Source organism: Hydra vulgaris, chromosome 05, assembly GCF_038396675.1.
Source record: "Hydra vulgaris chromosome 05, alternate assembly HydraT2T_AEP".
Lineage (NCBI taxonomy): Eukaryota > Metazoa > Cnidaria > Hydrozoa > Anthoathecata > Hydridae > Hydra > Hydra vulgaris.
In genome coordinates, this window is record NC_088924.1 from 8,768,293 (window position 1) to 8,786,367 (window position 18,075).

The 18,075-nt window shown below is 27.9% G+C and overlaps 1 protein-coding gene across 2 annotated transcripts in view; it reads left to right on the forward strand.

Moving 5' to 3' along the window:
* Positions 1–17,702, forward strand: part of LOC136080518 (uncharacterized) — a 66,259-nt gene extending 48,557 nt beyond the window's left edge. For both annotated transcript variants that reach the window (XM_065797293.1, XM_065797292.1), the window contains 12 exons: positions 558–1,109; positions 1,671–2,222; positions 2,784–3,335; positions 3,897–4,448; positions 5,010–5,561; positions 6,123–6,674; positions 8,399–8,485; positions 15,700–15,734; positions 15,818–15,925; positions 16,364–16,505; positions 16,601–16,905; positions 17,107–17,702. In XM_065797293.1, coding sequence (XP_065653365.1) covers positions 558–1,109; positions 1,671–2,222; positions 2,784–3,335; positions 3,897–4,448; positions 5,010–5,561; positions 6,123–6,674; positions 8,399–8,485; positions 15,700–15,734; positions 15,818–15,925; positions 16,364–16,505; positions 16,601–16,905; positions 17,107–17,589 — 4,472 coding nt within the window. In that variant the 3' untranslated portion in view covers positions 17,590–17,702. The remainder of the gene's footprint in view (positions 1–557; positions 1,110–1,670; positions 2,223–2,783; positions 3,336–3,896; positions 4,449–5,009; positions 5,562–6,122; positions 6,675–8,398; positions 8,486–15,699; positions 15,735–15,817; positions 15,926–16,363; positions 16,506–16,600; positions 16,906–17,106) is intronic.
* The last annotated feature ends 373 nt before the right edge of the window (positions 17,703–18,075 follow it).

Genomic DNA, 18,075 nt, shown 5'->3' on the forward strand with positions numbered 1-18,075 from the left:
GATTTTTACATCTATTGTTTCATCAAATCAGTTTTATGAAGTTTATGTTTATTTCGTTTTCTTGTTTGTTTTTATATTGCTTAGACCTGTGTGTTTTTAATTTTGTAAGCTTGTTAACATATGTCGCCAATTGAGAATATATATCCATTTGATAAACGCGCTTATGAGGTATTAGTGTTGCAAAGATATAAAAAAATAAAAAAAGACATAAAAAAGATTAAAAAATATGCGTTTAAAAAAAAAAAAAATAATATAAAATTAAAAAAAAAAAGAAGAAGAAGAAATAAATCTTTGATTTTTAAATTCATTTTTGCTTTTTTTTACAAATAAATGCAAAAATTAATTTAAAAAGTTCGAAAAGAGGATCTTTATAAATGAATATTGAACATATATATTATAAAAACTTTTATGCATAGATTTGCAAAGGCAAATGTTTTTTTAATATTTAAAATGTTTTTATGCGTGTTTGTTTGGTTATGTAAGTTTATTTGTATATTTACAGATTCTCTCATGATAGTTGTTTATTTTTAATTTTGTCATTTGTTTTTTATGCTCAGCTGAGGGCAGGGCGTTTAATGTTGATATGGTGTTTGCAATGGATTTGTCATCCTCTTCGGACGAAATCCTTCAGAAACAGAAGAAGGCAATTAGATCTCTTATCGAGTATCATCTACCATCGAAATCAAATGAATTAGGATTGATCACATACTCTGACGTTGCTAATGTAAATTCGGAGCTCACTTCTAAATTCAGTAATGACATTTTAGATAAGATTGAAAACAATGGTAGAAAGCAAAATGTTGCTGCAGCTATTACTGTTGCTTCAGAAAAAATTTTCACAAAAAGAAACAACGATGAAAAGCTAAAGAAGAAGCAAAGAGTGTTGGTACTTTTTGTTGTTGGAAAACCATCTTCTAGCTATCCACCAGTTGTTCCTGAACGTTATGGAAAATTGTTAGAGGAAAATAATGTGAAAACAATAATCATTGGGCTTGATGATGTAGGCGAGGATTTTAATAAAAATATTCCTGGATCCAAACTTTCGAAATACTCTGAAAATGGCACTGCCAATGAGTTGAAAGGTTTTGTGCAGGGATTGCATGATGGAGGTATGATTTTTACATCTATTGTTTCATCAAATCAGTTTTATGAAGTTTATGTTTATTTCGTTTTCTTGTTTGTTTTTATATTGCTTAGACCTGTGTGTTTTTAATTTTGTAAGCTTGTTAACATATGTCGCCAATTGAGAATATATATCCATTTGATAAACGCGCTTATGAGGTATTAGTGTTGCAAAGATATAAAAAAATAAAAAAAGACATAAAAAAGATTAAAAAATATGCGTTTAAAAAAAAAAAAAATAATATAAAATTAAAAAAAAAAAGAAGAAGAAGAAATAAATCTTTGATTTTTAAATTCATTTTTGCTTTTTTTTACAAATAAATGCAAAAATTAATTTAAAAAGTTCGAAAAGAGGATCTTTATAAATGAATATTGAACATATATATTATAAAAACTTTTATGCATAGATTTGCAAAGGCAAATGTTTTTTTAATATTTAAAATGTTTTTATGCGTGTTTGTTTGGTTATGTAAGTTTATTTGTATATTTACAGATTCTCTCATGATAGTTGTTTATTTTTAATTTTGTCATTTGTTTTTTATGCTCAGCTGAGGGCAGGGCGTTTAATGTTGATATGGTGTTTGCAATGGATTTGTCATCCTCTTCGGACGAAATCCTTCAGAAACAGAAGAAGGCAATTAGATCTCTTATCGAGTATCATCTACCATCGAAATCAAATGAATTAGGATTGATCACATACTCTGACGTTGCTAATGTAAATTCGGAGCTCACTTCTAAATTCAGTAATGACATTTTAGATAAGATTGAAAACAATGGTAGAAAGCAAAATGTTGCTGCAGCTATTACTGTTGCTTCAGAAAAAATTTTCACAAAAAGAAACAACGATGAAAAGCTAAAGAAGAAGCAAAGAGTGTTGGTACTTTTTGTTGTTGGAAAACCATCTTCTAGCTATCCACCAGTTGTTCCTGAACGTTATGGAAAATTGTTAGAGGAAAATAATGTGAAAACAATAATCATTGGGCTTGATGATGTAGGCGAGGATTTTAATAAAAATATTCCTGGATCCAAACTTTCGAAATACTCTGAAAATGGCACTGCCAATGAGTTGAAAGGTTTTGTGCAGGGATTGCATGATGGAGGTATGATTTTTACATCTATTGTTTCATCAAATCAGTTTTATGAAGTTTATGTTTATTTCGTTTTCTTGTTTGTTTTTATATTGCTTAGACCTGTGTGTTTTTAATTTTGTAAGCTTGTTAACATATGTCGCCAATTGAGAATATATATCCATTTGATAAACGCGCTTATGAGGTATTAGTGTTGCAAAGATATAAAAAAATAAAAAAAGACATAAAAAAGATTAAAAAATATGCGTTTAAAAAAAAAAAAAATAATATAAAATTAAAAAAAAAAAGAAGAAGAAGAAATAAATCTTTGATTTTTAAATTCATTTTTGCTTTTTTTTACAAATAAATGCAAAAATTAATTTAAAAAGTTCGAAAAGAGGATCTTTATAAATGAATATTGAACATATATATTATAAAAACTTTTATGCATAGATTTGCAAAGGCAAATGTTTTTTTAATATTTAAAATGTTTTTATGCGTGTTTGTTTGGTTATGTAAGTTTATTTGTATATTTACAGATTCTCTCATGATAGTTGTTTATTTTTAATTTTGTCATTTGTTTTTTATGCTCAGCTGAGGGCAGGGCGTTTAATGTTGATATGGTGTTTGCAATGGATTTGTCATCCTCTTCGGACGAAATCCTTCAGAAACAGAAGAAGGCAATTAGATCTCTTATCGAGTATCATCTACCATCGAAATCAAATGAATTAGGATTGATCACATACTCTGACGTTGCTAATGTAAATTCGGAGCTCACTTCTAAATTCAGTAATGACATTTTAGATAAGATTGAAAACAATGGTAGAAAGCAAAATGTTGCTGCAGCTATTACTGTTGCTTCAGAAAAAATTTTCACAAAAAGAAACAACGATGAAAAGCTAAAGAAGAAGCAAAGAGTGTTGGTACTTTTTGTTGTTGGAAAACCATCTTCTAGCTATCCACCAGTTGTTCCTGAACGTTATGGAAAATTGTTAGAGGAAAATAATGTGAAAACAATAATCATTGGGCTTGATGATGTAGGCGAGGATTTTAATAAAAATATTCCTGGATCCAAACTTTCGAAATACTCTGAAAATGGCACTGCCAATGAGTTGAAAGGTTTTGTGCAGGGATTGCATGATGGAGGTATGATTTTTACATCTATTGTTTCATCAAATCAGTTTTATGAAGTTTATGTTTATTTCGTTTTCTTGTTTGTTTTTATATTGCTTAGACCTGTGTGTTTTTAATTTTGTAAGCTTGTTAACATATGTCGCCAATTGAGAATATATATCCATTTGATAAACGCGCTTATGAGGTATTAGTGTTGCAAAGATATAAAAAAATAAAAAAAGACATAAAAAAGATTAAAAAATATGCGTTTAAAAAAAAAAAAAATAATATAAAATTAAAAAAAAAAAGAAGAAGAAGAAATAAATCTTTGATTTTTAAATTCATTTTTGCTTTTTTTTACAAATAAATGCAAAAATTAATTTAAAAAGTTCGAAAAGAGGATCTTTATAAATGAATATTGAACATATATATTATAAAAACTTTTATGCATAGATTTGCAAAGGCAAATGTTTTTTTAATATTTAAAATGTTTTTATGCGTGTTTGTTTGGTTATGTAAGTTTATTTGTATATTTACAGATTCTCTCATGATAGTTGTTTATTTTTAATTTTGTCATTTGTTTTTTATGCTCAGCTGAGGGCAGGGCGTTTAATGTTGATATGGTGTTTGCAATGGATTTGTCATCCTCTTCGGACGAAATCCTTCAGAAACAGAAGAAGGCAATTAGATCTCTTATCGAGTATCATCTACCATCGAAATCAAATGAATTAGGATTGATCACATACTCTGACGTTGCTAATGTAAATTCGGAGCTCACTTCTAAATTCAGTAATGACATTTTAGATAAGATTGAAAACAATGGTAGAAAGCAAAATGTTGCTGCAGCTATTACTGTTGCTTCAGAAAAAATTTTCACAAAAAGAAACAACGATGAAAAGCTAAAGAAGAAGCAAAGAGTGTTGGTACTTTTTGTTGTTGGAAAACCATCTTCTAGCTATCCACCAGTTGTTCCTGAACGTTATGGAAAATTGTTAGAGGAAAATAATGTGAAAACAATAATCATTGGGCTTGATGATGTAGGCGAGGATTTTAATAAAAATATTCCTGGATCCAAACTTTCGAAATACTCTGAAAATGGCACTGCCAATGAGTTGAAAGGTTTTGTGCAGGGATTGCATGATGGAGGTATGATTTTTACATCTATTGTTTCATCAAATCAGTTTTATGAAGTTTATGTTTATTTCGTTTTCTTGTTTGTTTTTATATTGCTTAGACCTGTGTGTTTTTAATTTTGTAAGCTTGTTAACATATGTCGCCAATTGAGAATATATATCCATTTGATAAACGCGCTTATGAGGTATTAGTGTTGCAAAGATATAAAAAAATAAAAAAAGACATAAAAAAGATTAAAAAATATGCGTTTAAAAAAAAAAAAAATAATATAAAATTAAAAAAAAAAAGAAGAAGAAGAAATAAATCTTTGATTTTTAAATTCATTTTTGCTTTTTTTTACAAATAAATGCAAAAATTAATTTAAAAAGTTCGAAAAGAGGATCTTTATAAATGAATATTGAACATATATATTATAAAAACTTTTATGCATAGATTTGCAAAGGCAAATGTTTTTTTAATATTTAAAATGTTTTTATGCGTGTTTGTTTGGTTATGTAAGTTTATTTGTATATTTACAGATTCTCTCATGATAGTTGTTTATTTTTAATTTTGTCATTTGTTTTTTATGCTCAGCTGAGGGCAGGGCGTTTAATGTTGATATGGTGTTTGCAATGGATTTGTCATCCTCTTCGGACGAAATCCTTCAGAAACAGAAGAAGGCAATTAGATCTCTTATCGAGTATCATCTACCATCGAAATCAAATGAATTAGGATTGATCACATACTCTGACGTTGCTAATGTAAATTCGGAGCTCACTTCTAAATTCAGTAATGACATTTTAGATAAGATTGAAAACAATGGTAGAAAGCAAAATGTTGCTGCAGCTATTACTGTTGCTTCAGAAAAAATTTTCACAAAAAGAAACAACGATGAAAAGCTAAAGAAGAAGCAAAGAGTGTTGGTACTTTTTGTTGTTGGAAAACCATCTTCTAGCTATCCACCAGTTGTTCCTGAACGTTATGGAAAATTGTTAGAGGAAAATAATGTGAAAACAATAATCATTGGGCTTGATGATGTAGGCGAGGATTTTAATAAAAATATTCCTGGATCCAAACTTTCGAAATACTCTGAAAATGGCACTGCCAATGAGTTGAAAGGTTTTGTGCAGGGATTGCATGATGGAGGTATGATTTTTACATCTATTGTTTCATCAAATCAGTTTTATGAAGTTTATGTTTATTTCGTTTTCTTGTTTGTTTTTATATTGCTTAGACCTGTGTGTTTTTAATTTTGTAAGCTTGTTAACATATGTCGCCAATTGAGAATATATATCCATTTGATAAACGCGCTTATGAGGTATTAGTGTTGCAAAGATATAAAAAAATAAAAAAAGACATAAAAAAGATTAAAAAATATGCGTTTAAAAAAAAAAAAAATAATATAAAATTAAAAAAAAAAAGAAGAAGAAGAAATAAATCTTTGATTTTTAAATTCATTTTTTCTTTTTTTTACAAATAAATGCAAAAATTAATTTAAAAAGTTCGAAAAGAGGATCTTTATAAATGAATATTGAACATATATATTATAAAAACTTTTATGCATAGATTTGCAAAGGCAAATGTTTTTTTAATATTTAAAATGTTTTTATGCGTGTTTGTTTGGTTATGTAAGTTTATTTGTATATTTACAGATTCTCTCATGATAGTTGTTTATTTTTAATTTTGTCATTTGTTTTTTATGCTCAGCTGAGGGCAGGGCGTTTAATGTTGATATGGTGTTTGCAATGGATTTGTCATCCTCTTCGGACGAAATCCTTCAGAAACAGAAGAAGGCAATTAGATCTCTTATCGAGTATCATCTACCATCGAAATCAAATGAATTAGGATTGATCACATACTCTGACGTTGCTAATGTAAATTCGGAGCTCACTTCTAAATTCAGTAATGACATTTTAGATAAGATTGAAAACAATGGTAGAAAGCAAAATGTTGCTGCAGCTATTACTGTTGCTTCAGAAAATATTTTCACAAAAAGAAACAACGATGAAAAGCTTAAGAAGAAGCAAAGAGTGTTGGTACTTTTTGTTGTTGGAAAACCATCTTCTAGCTATCCACCAGTTGTTCCTGAACGTTATGGAAAATTGTTAGAGGAAAATAATGTGAAAACAATAATCATTGGGCTTGATGATGTAGGCGAGGATTTTAATAAAAATATTCCTGGATCCAAACTTTCGAAATACTCTGAAAATGGCACTGCCAATGAGTTGAAAGGTTTTGTGCAGGGATTGCATGATGGAGGTATGATTTTTACATCTATTGTTTCATCAAATCAGTTTTATGAAGTTTATGTTTATTTCGTTTTCTTGTTTGTTTTTATATTGCTTAGACCTGTGTGTTTTTAATTTTGTAAGCTTGTTAACATATGTCGCCAATTGAGAATATATATCCATTTGATAAACGTGCTTATGAGGTATTAGTGTTGCAAAGATATAAAAAAATAAAAAAAGACATAAAAAAGATTAAAAAATATGCGTTTAAAAAAAAAATAAATAATATAAAATTAAAAAAAAAAAGAAGAAGAAGAAATAAATCTTTGATTTTTAAATTCATTTTTTCTTTTTTTTACAAATAAATGCAAAAATTAATTTAAAAAGTTCGAAAAGAGGATCTTTATAAATGAATATTGAACATATATATTATAAAAACTTTTATGCATAGATTTGCAAAGGCAAATGTTTTTTTAATATTTAAAATGTTTTTATGCGTGTTTGTTTGGTTATGTAAGTTTATTTGTATATTTACAGATTCTCTTATGATAGTTGATTATTTTTTTTTTATACCTTGAAATGAAATTTTTTAATAATGCAATGTTTTAATAATAAAATTTATTTAATTTTTTTTTAAAAGGCTATAATTTATTTATGTTTTTAGGAAAGTTGATTTAATTTTAATGCTATTTATTTGTAAATGTTTTACTAATCAGAAAAATTTTTATTAATTAGCCTAAATACATTGCAAAGTTTAATATGAAATACTTTGACCATCAGAAACTACAATTTTCAAACAGAAATTTTAATTGAAAAGTTGATACTTAGAATTTGTCATTTGCTGTCACTCTTGACAAGTTATTAGCTATCCTTGTTGACAAATTATAACATTGGCTGCTATTTTCGTTAAATAAATTAATAAACAATTAATTTACTTATTTATTTTTTTTAAATTTTTTTATCTCTTCAAGGCCCCCTTTGACTTTTGGAAGTTCAATAACATTAAAATTTATATGAATCTTCAAACTCTATTATGACAAACATTATATTTAATTTACACACACTTAAATTAATATATATATTTATATATATATATATATATATATATATATATATATATATATATATATATATATATATATATACATATATATATATATATATACATATATATATATATATATATATATATATATATATATATATATATATATATATATATATATATATATATATATATATTTAAGTTATTATAATAATGTAGATACTTCAGTAGAGACAATGTTTTTGAAAAATAAACAAATATTCAAATAAACTTAAATATTTACTATAGTTTTTAACAGTCAAGAAATCAAATTTTGATTTATAAAGCAAACCTAAAATAGTTCGTTAGATTAGTTTAAAAAATAGTAGTATGTTTAAAAATTAATAATGGATTTAATGTATAAATATATATCTTCAAGTTTTGTATCACTTAAATGGTGTTTAACATTTAATATAATTTTTCTAAGGTTTTGTATATTTTACTGTTACTCCAACTGTAAAGGTGTAAATCTATTAACTAACATTTAAAAAAGATATATTTTTATATAATAATTATGTTTATGATGTTCTAATTTGGGGTGTCATTATTATTTGTCTAAAATCTGGTTTTTGCTTATTTCGTAAAGTTTTTTTAATTATTCTTTTGAATTATATTTATTGTTTATAAATTAATTTTTGTTTAATTATTTTAAAGTATTTTTCTTTTTATAGGTTCATCTAACATCTCCAATATAAACCAATCGATACACTCTTCTTCTAATACCACTTCTGGTATTAACCAATCAACTATTAAAAAAGGTAAATAAATTTAAGAAACATTTAGAAGGTTAAAAAAGTAGTATATTTTAGACTAGACCTATAATAGCAAACTTAAAATTGCACACTAGGACAGTTTAATTTTGTTCAATTTTAAATTGACAGTCAATTTTTGGCTTTTTTTTTTTTGGCTGCTACTCTCTTTCTGGCTTTTCAGTTTTTCCCTTTCTTGTAAAGATATAGTCACTTAAAAGTTTTTCGCTTGAATGGAAAAATGAAATTTCACCATTACGATTTTTTTTTAATTTTTAATTTTTTTTTTAACATCTTCGCTTCCAACAAGGCTGCAAATGACCACTGACGAGTAATACTAGGCCAGATTCGAGATTTATAGAGATAGAGAATAGAATCCAGATTAAGAAAGTGTCAAGTTCGATAAAGAGATGCAACCTTTTATCTTTTTATGCTAATTTTGCAATGGATTTGATATATGGTTTCCAAGAAAGATTGTAGGTGAGAGTTAATCCTAGAAGATGAAGGGTAGATAACTCATCAGGTACATTACCTTTCATAAGTATGGAAAGGCCTAAATTATTGCAATAACGATTGAAAAAAATTGAGTTTTGTATAAATTAAAGTTCACCAGCCATTGTGAACCCCATACTGTAGCAGAAGTGAGATCTTTTTCAAGCTCAAATGCCCCCTCCAAGCAATCAGAGAGTGTTGGTTTCTTATCACAACAAGAATAAATGGTAGTATCATCACGAACAATGTCACCTTAGATGTGAGAATATCTGGAAGATTGATAATGTAAGTTAAAATGAGTATAGGACCAAAGATAGAACCTCAAGGAACCCCTGAAATTACAGGATATGAAAAAGAGCGCTGTCCATCAAGGACAACTTTTATACTACGATTGGAAAGGAAGGAGACAATAATCTTAAAGATGTTACCAGATACACCATAAGAAGAAAGCTTATGGAGAAGACCAGCATGCTAAACTTTATCAAAAGCTTTAGAAATGTCAAGAGCGATGGCTTTATCCTCTCCACCTTTATTTAATGCACAATAAAACCTATCGGCTATTACTGTTAGCAAATCTGTAGAATGTAGCAAAGCTGTAGAATGAGAAGATTGAAATCCATATTGATGGTCAGAAAGTAAGTTATTAGATTCAAGATAAGAGATTAAGTGTTTGTTAATTAAAGATTCAAAAACCTTGCTTATGATAGAAAGAAGACTAATGGGACGGTAGTTAGATGAATCAGGTCGCTCTCCAGAATTTTTGAAAATAGAGATAACAGATGCCGCTTTCCAGCAGGTCCGAAAAAAAGACTCTGATAAGCCCTTGTTGAATTGTTTTCAAAGTACAGATGACAGCTCCGGAGAACACTTATGCAAGACAATAACAGGTATGTTGTCTGTACCACAAGCTGTAGAAGAGTCTAAGCAGGAAATCACTTTAGATACAGAAGCTGAAGTGATACAAATGTCAAGCAATGGATCAACCTGTTTGAGGGCTAAATCAGGAAGAAAGCAACTAGCGGAATCAAGAGGTGATATTGATGAAAAGTTCATAGCAAACAATTCAGTTTTGTCTTTAGGTGAGGTGACAAAGTCTGAATCATACAAGAGAGGTGGAATAACAGGTTTGCCCTTATTATTGATACTATTAAAGATTCTCCAGAAGTCACGAGAGCCTAATTTTTGTGATAAAATACGAGATTTCATGACCTGAGAATAGCGGGCTTCGGCATTAGACAAAACCTTATAACAATGGTTTCTAGTAGTAATAAACAGACGTCTGTTTTCTGGAGTATTGTTTTGCTGATGGATATGGAAGTAACAGTTTCGATTGGCAATTGCAGCAGCACAATATGAGGAAAACCATATAGAAGAGTGATGGTTAACCTGGAATTATCGAGAGGGAATAAAAGATTCTATGCCAGCCTGAATCCACAAAGTTATGTAAGAAGCACATTTATCAGCAGATAGATGAAAGATTTTTACCCAAGGGCCATCACAAAGAAAATCACAGTAAGAGTCCCAGTCAGCTTTAAGGTAGTTGTAAGAGTTACAATGATAGAGGGATTCAGATGATGAAGAAGAATGAGATATTAGTTTTAGAGAGATCAAACTGTGATCAGAAGCACCTAAGGGTGAATGTGGAGAAACTGAGCACTGAACAGGATCAGATACAACAAAAAAAGTCTAGTAGAGAAGGTAAATGATTCGGGTTGTCTGGAAAGCGAGTTGGAAAGTTGACTATTTGAGTTAGGGATTGAGAAAGGTAAAAGTTGTGGGCTTTAATGCCTGCAGAGTCACTGACACTAGTGCCAAGCTATTCAGTGTGATCAACATTAAAGTCACCATCAACAACAATATCGGCTGATGGATTAAGAGAGAGGGTTTAGTCAATTTGATAAGAAATAACAACAAAATGAGTGCAATCTTGAGATGAAGCAGAGCAATATAGAACACTATGGTACTGATAATACTTTGATATTTTTCAACTGTTGATGGAATCAGCCTCTCTGAGAGCTACTAAAGAGTTCGGGAAACCTAACTACCAGCTGGTCTCAGAACCATAAAACTGAGTTTTAGAGCTGTACCCTCATTAGGAGATAATAGAGTGAGTTGCCTAGTCATAAAAAAAAATACAAGCAAAACCCATGCATTGAGTCAAGAAGATCCAGCATTCAATGTCCTAAACTAGAAGCAATGTGCTATAAATGCATCTGCACCAGCCTAATAGATGAAGAAGGGGTGAGAGGCTGGTTAATAGATAGAATCTGTTTATCTCTTAAGTATTTGCCTAGGAGGCCTTCTACAAGACAGTAGCTGGATGCAATTAATATCTGCCCAAGATGATTCAGACTCAGCCAAGAACCCCAAGGCAGGGGGTGTTTTAAGTCAGTGTTGGCTTCTCCTACCTTTTGCCTAAAAAACTGTATCCTACAAGGCAGCAGGACATGAAGCAGATTGTACTGGGTTACATGTTACCAATAGCAGGATAAACTGACCTGACAAATACCAATACATGTTACCAGTAGTAGGATAACCTGACCTGACAAATAATAAGAGTGATTTGATAAAAAATAAGGGTGATTTGATAAAAACTAAGGCACAAAAAATAAGTGTGATTTCATAAGTTCAACTTTTGATATTTTAAAATGTCGAAGTTCTCAATCCTATTTCTTTTTTGTTCTTTTTTCTCCTTTGAATTTGGATTTTTTTTCCATACACAATGTGTATGGAAAAAAAAATTTTAAGTTGCAGCACAAAGTGCTGTAATTTGAGTTGAGATATAATATTACAAATTTATTAACTTAAGTTTTGAAGGGATATTTTTTGCGATCACTTTGTTTCTAGATGAAAGAATATATTTTCTATATTCTTTCATCTAGAAACAAAGTGTCTACTTTGTTTCTATATGAAAGAATATAGAAAATATATTCTTTCATCTAGAAACAAAGTGATCGCAAAAAATTATCTACTTTAAAAGTTCCCAGGCATTCTCTATTGGTTTAAGTTGGGAGAATTGCCAGGACATAGTAAAACAGTAACATTTTTCGACTTTAAATATCTTGTCACTAATTTAGCTTTATAGCATGGGGCAGAATCATGCATAAAGATGCATTTGGATGGATCAGGAAAGCAATCATATAACTGAGGAATTAATTTGGTAGCTAATACTTTTTTATATTTATCCTGGTTCATCATCCCTTCAACTATATAAAGAAGGCCACTACCCTTACCACTTATAACTAACCACACCACCACTTTTAGAGGGTGTTTTACTGTCTCCATAACACAGTCTGGGTTATATTTTTCTTCTTTCCTTCATCTAACGAAAGAAGACTTATTCATTAATATTTTAAATAGGAACTCATCTGCGAAACACCCCTGAAAACAAATAAAAATAATAATATAAATACTCATATAAATGTTTAAATCAATGATGCTGTTGCAATAAACAATTAATCAAGTATTTACTTACATTTTTCCAATCTTCAGCAGGCATATGTAGGTGTTGTTTTGCCCAATTGAGATGTTTTAATTTCATCGCTGGCGTAAGTTTAGATTTCCTTGCAGGTTTGTAGCATTTAAACCCCAGTTCTGAAATTCGAAGTCTTAAGTTCTGTTAGAAATCTTGATACCGGCTTCTTGTATGATTTTAGTAACTACTTTTGTACTTTTTCTTCGGTTTTTAACATAAATGTTACGAATTGCCCGTTCATCTCTTGGGGTAGTGATGCGTGGTCTACCATATTTTCCACTTTTGACACTTTGTACAGGTAATTTTTTTATCAAGTTTACCTTTAATTCTGCTTACTGTCATCACAGAAACTTTAACTAAATTTGCAAATTTTCTTTGGAAGTGATATGAATGTTTTAACAAAGCAGATATTTCTGAAATTTTTTCGTTTGATATATCTTTAGCTTTTCCCATTTTTAGGCACCAAAGTTCAAATATTTTTAGTTAAAATTACTAATTAATGTAAAAAAATGAGTCAGAATCACAAACAGTTTACATAAGTTTTTATTTATTACGCACGCGTTATTGCACAAACAACAATTTTGCCACAAAAAGGCACATTTTGCCTGTTTTTGCATATTCTAGCTTATCGATTCTAAAAATTGCCACAATTATTTATAAATGTTACAATTTCATTAAAAAAAAATAGAAAACTATTATTGATATTAAAATCTCAAACAAAGTAGGAGTAGAAGCGAATTTATTCATTTAGAATTCATATTTAATTGCAGTTTTTGTGAAAAAACAAACTGTGACTTATAATTTGGCTGCCCACTGTATATATATATATATATATATATATATATATATATATATATATATATATATATATATATATATATATATATATATATATATATATATACATCAAGATTATCTGTTGTAACAGTTGCTTGATATACAATGTTGCTTGTTAAACATTTATTAAACAACGGACAGAGATTTTTATTATAGCAGTTATAGTCCTGTTGATTAAGGTTTGTATTGTTGCATAAAATGTATTTGTTGTGTGAATTTATAATAGATTTTACACTTGGCATACAACTGTTACAACAGATAATCTTGATTCATCTTCTAATGAAAAATCCTACATTGGGATAAGTGAGACTCCTTTTAAATTAAGATACGCTAATCACGTTAAATCATTTAACATCTCTAAATACAAAAATGATACTGAACTCTCAAAACATGTATGGAAGTTAAAAGAAGCTAATTTAGTCCCTATAGTGAAGTGGAAAATTCTCAGCCGATGTAAAGCATATAATCCAACATCCAAATCTTGCAATTTATGTCTCATTGAAAAATATGAAATTCTATATTATAAAAATACTAATTTATTGAATAAAAGGAGTGAGATTGTTTCTAAGTGTAGACATAGAAACAGATTCCTTCTTTCCCAATATGACACTGGCGATTAAAAAATATGTTTTTCCATATTATCATTATTTTTATTATTATTATTGTCATTATTATTACTATTATTATTATTTGACATCAGAACTCATTCCGTTGTTTTTATAATTTTGTAACGGTTTTTTAATTGTATTTTTGAACGGTTTTTTCTTGATTTAAATATATGGCTGATGAGTGCCGCAAACGGCATGAAACTTTAAGTACCGTAAAAAAATTGTTTTTTTTCATCTTACTTTTTTATTTATTTATTGATCTATTTTGTGATTATTTCACTTTATATTGATCACTCTCAAATCGAAAAAATTGATTATTATTACATAATCAAAACAACAATATATATATATATATATATATATATATATATATATATATATATATATATATATATACACTGAGACAAACCTACAAAAATATGTCGATGGTTTATTAACTTACATTATCTATGACAAAGATGCAAAAAACCTACCTCAATCTATTGTGGATGGCGTAGAGGAAATGGACTACTTTTAATGACATGAGACTCAATCATTTAAAGTGCAAAACATTATTGATAGAGAATCCTTACCTTATTCAAGTTGCAATTCCTTCGGAAATTCTTTTAAACTCTAAGCTTGAATCAGTTGACTACTACAAGTACCTAGGAATCCTAATAAAAAAGTATTAACTGGGATGATCAATGGATAAAAGTTCATAATATTATTAAGTCAGTACCCAACATACTAAAGCACCTTAAAAAGGTTGGTCACACTCAATTAAACCTACTTTAAATTTATATATCCTATGCACTAATCTCACATTCTGTACAGCGCCCCTATACTCTTGTCTTGCAGTATTACAGCAAAAAAAGAACTAGAACTATTCCACAAACAATCACTCAAATTTATTGAGATCAATGCCATAAACTCACACCAATTCAATATCTTTCATAATATCAAAGAGCTTATTGATAAAACAAATATAAAGTTACTGAAAAAAAATCTTTAATCTATCTTATCTAACCCAACGCATGCAATAACTTCAAAACTATCTCCGACTACAGGCAGAAACTCTGACAAATTATTATATAAAACAAATTCTGCTAACACTACAGTGTATCAAAAAAGTTTGTTCTGAAACATTCACGTATACTTTGAGATGGTATCAAAAACCTATACCTTCGTAAGTAATTCACTGTTGGTACATCTCCCACTTATCATTTGTAACCTAAGAGAATAATTCTCTTGATAGATTATGAAGAAAAATTGTAAAATTCATTTATATGCTGCAATTTTAAATAAATACTTATGAAATAAAATATATATATATATATATATATATATATATATATATATATATATATATATATATATATACATATATACATATATATATAATATAATAGTTGTTTTGATAAATAACGGTATAGAGTGCTCAATACAGAGTAGAGCGAATTATATTCTTTAAAATTAAATATTAACACCTGGTAGTTAAAGAAACTTGACTCTGAGTTTCACGCCTATGGCGATCATCAGATATTCAGATGATCCCCAATATCCAAATTAAAATGATATCCAATGTTTTTGGATATAAATAAAACTTCAAGTTATTTATTTAAATATTTAGCTATTTTAAAATTTTACTTGCATCTTTTAGTTTGGTTTCAAACTTAAATAGCTTATATATATATATATATATATATATATATATATATATATATATATATATATATATATATATATATATATATATATATATATATATATATATATATGTATGTATATGTAAATATATTTATACATATAAATATTTGTCTAATTAATCATAGGATCAAATTTAACTGAAGGACATTGTATCAAAGTAGTAAGTTATTATTAATGATCATAGATTTGTTTATATTTGATATATTTTTAATATTATTCTTAGTTTATTTACTTTTGTTTTAGAACTTGCATCCATTAGACAAAGATATACAAATTGCTCTTAATTTATTGCAATCTGGCATGGATAAAGATTGGATTGTTAAATTTTTACAGAATACTGATTCCTTAGAGGTTGGTTGGTTTATTTTCAATTAAAAAAATTTTTTAATTATGACATCAGAGCTACACATTTGTCAGTAATACATTTAACAGTAGTTTTAAAATAATTATCGTTATTAATTTTGCGTAAAACGAATTTATTTTATAAATAATTCCTCAGAATTACACATGTATCAAAAAATAATATTAAGTAAAAACTTTTTACTTTCACATTTGACTAATAATTATATCTGATTTTTTGAATTATTTTTTAATATTATTAAATTTTTAATATTGTTAAACTAATTTGATTTTGAACATGGTTAAAATAAAATATTTAAATATGCTGAATAAAAATTGGATTAAATTGTTTATCATTAATAAACAATATTAAAACATATTTTAAAGTGTTTAAAAAAAAAGTTTTCAAAATTTTTTTTTAGCTTATTCAGTTTTTCTTATTTTATTTAGATGATTTTAAAATATCACAAAAATCTTCGTCACATTTTATCTGAGTTTCAGCCATCTCTTCACAGATTAGGAGTATTTCCTGAATTTGATTGTAAATCAAAGGCTGTAGAGAAAACCTTGACGTCAATTTTCAATTATAATGGTTTGTTATTGTTTCTAATAGTTCTGTCCAAATAAATTCAAAATAAATTCTTATTTCAAAGAATTTTTATTATTTGTGTTCTTTTTATTTTTAAGAAAAAGCAAATATACTATCAAAAGCCAGAGATATTGGTGGTGGAAAATTTGTGGATATGTTATGGGCTACTGGTTTGGCTAACGAAATTTTAAATTCCAATGAGGATATAACATTGATTGTTCCTTTATCAATATCTAATATTCCTGATTCCATCGATATAAAAAAAAATAGCGCTTGTTCACTTGTTCAAATGCTTAAATACCATATGGTTGTAGGAAAAAACTATGTAACAAATCTCAAAAATAACGACATTTTAAAATCAATGAATAATGCAGCGATAATATATTTTAACAAGTTTGACCAGGTATATAAAATTTAAATGAGATTTATCAGACAAAGTTATAGACAAATATAAAAAGTAAAATTAGCGTTCACATCTAAAAAAAACTTCTGTTTTATTTCATTATACAAAGCGCATTTAGGGGGTCCCAGTAATATATATTTGTTTGTTTTTTTAAATTTATTTATTTGCTTATACATATAAAAATTATTTTAATATTTACAGTTATCTACTTTAAGTGGTTCAGTAATCAATAAAATAGTATTATACAATATTGAAGCTCTTGGTGGAGTAATACATGTTGTTGATAATTTTATGCTACCTCCTGACCGTGATATAATTTCGCTTCTTGAAAAACGCAACAATTTTACTATATTTGCGAAAGCGTTAAAGGAGTCCATGTTACTATCTGAGTTAAAGAATTCTCCTCACACTTACTTCGTAGTTGACGACACAAACATTAATAAAGGTTATATTTCAGAACTTAATAGTTCTGAAAAGATCAGCAATTTCGTACGCCGCCATACAGTTCCTGGACTTCATTTTTCTCACATGTTACACAACAATGCAATCTTGACTGCTGTTGATGGTTCTACCGTGAAAATACATCATGGTGGTGATAAAATTACAGTAAACGGATTTCCAATATCTACGCTTGATCTTATCTCACATTCTGGAATAGTGCACGTGATTGATAATCCTTTGTAGAATATTTTAAAAACTAATTTATTAAAGTTTACAATGAAAACGATTTTAAATAGTTTTGTATTATTTGTATAGATTTCGTAGACATTTTTTATATAGATATATATATATAAATTTAATTTTTTTTTTTTTTTTTTTTTACATCTAATTACAATTTTTTTTCAAACTATCACCATTGTTACTATTTTTATTCATCAATATTTAAACTGGTTTGTCACAATAAAATATAGCTTTCCACAAAGACCCTGGGGTCGTATTCTCTTCTCTCCGTTAAACTTAACGAATCGTTAGTTAATTCCATACCGTTAGTCCATTCCTTACTATTATCGCAAATGTAGCCAGAGCTAACATTTGCGATAATAGAACAAAACAAAGTACTAATAAACAGAACAAAGTTCTGGCTTCTCTTTTCTAAAGCAAGTGCTCAACGATAACTACGAGCAAGTCCCTAGCATCCCAGTGTGTGAAAAACTTTTAAGTGTATGGGTT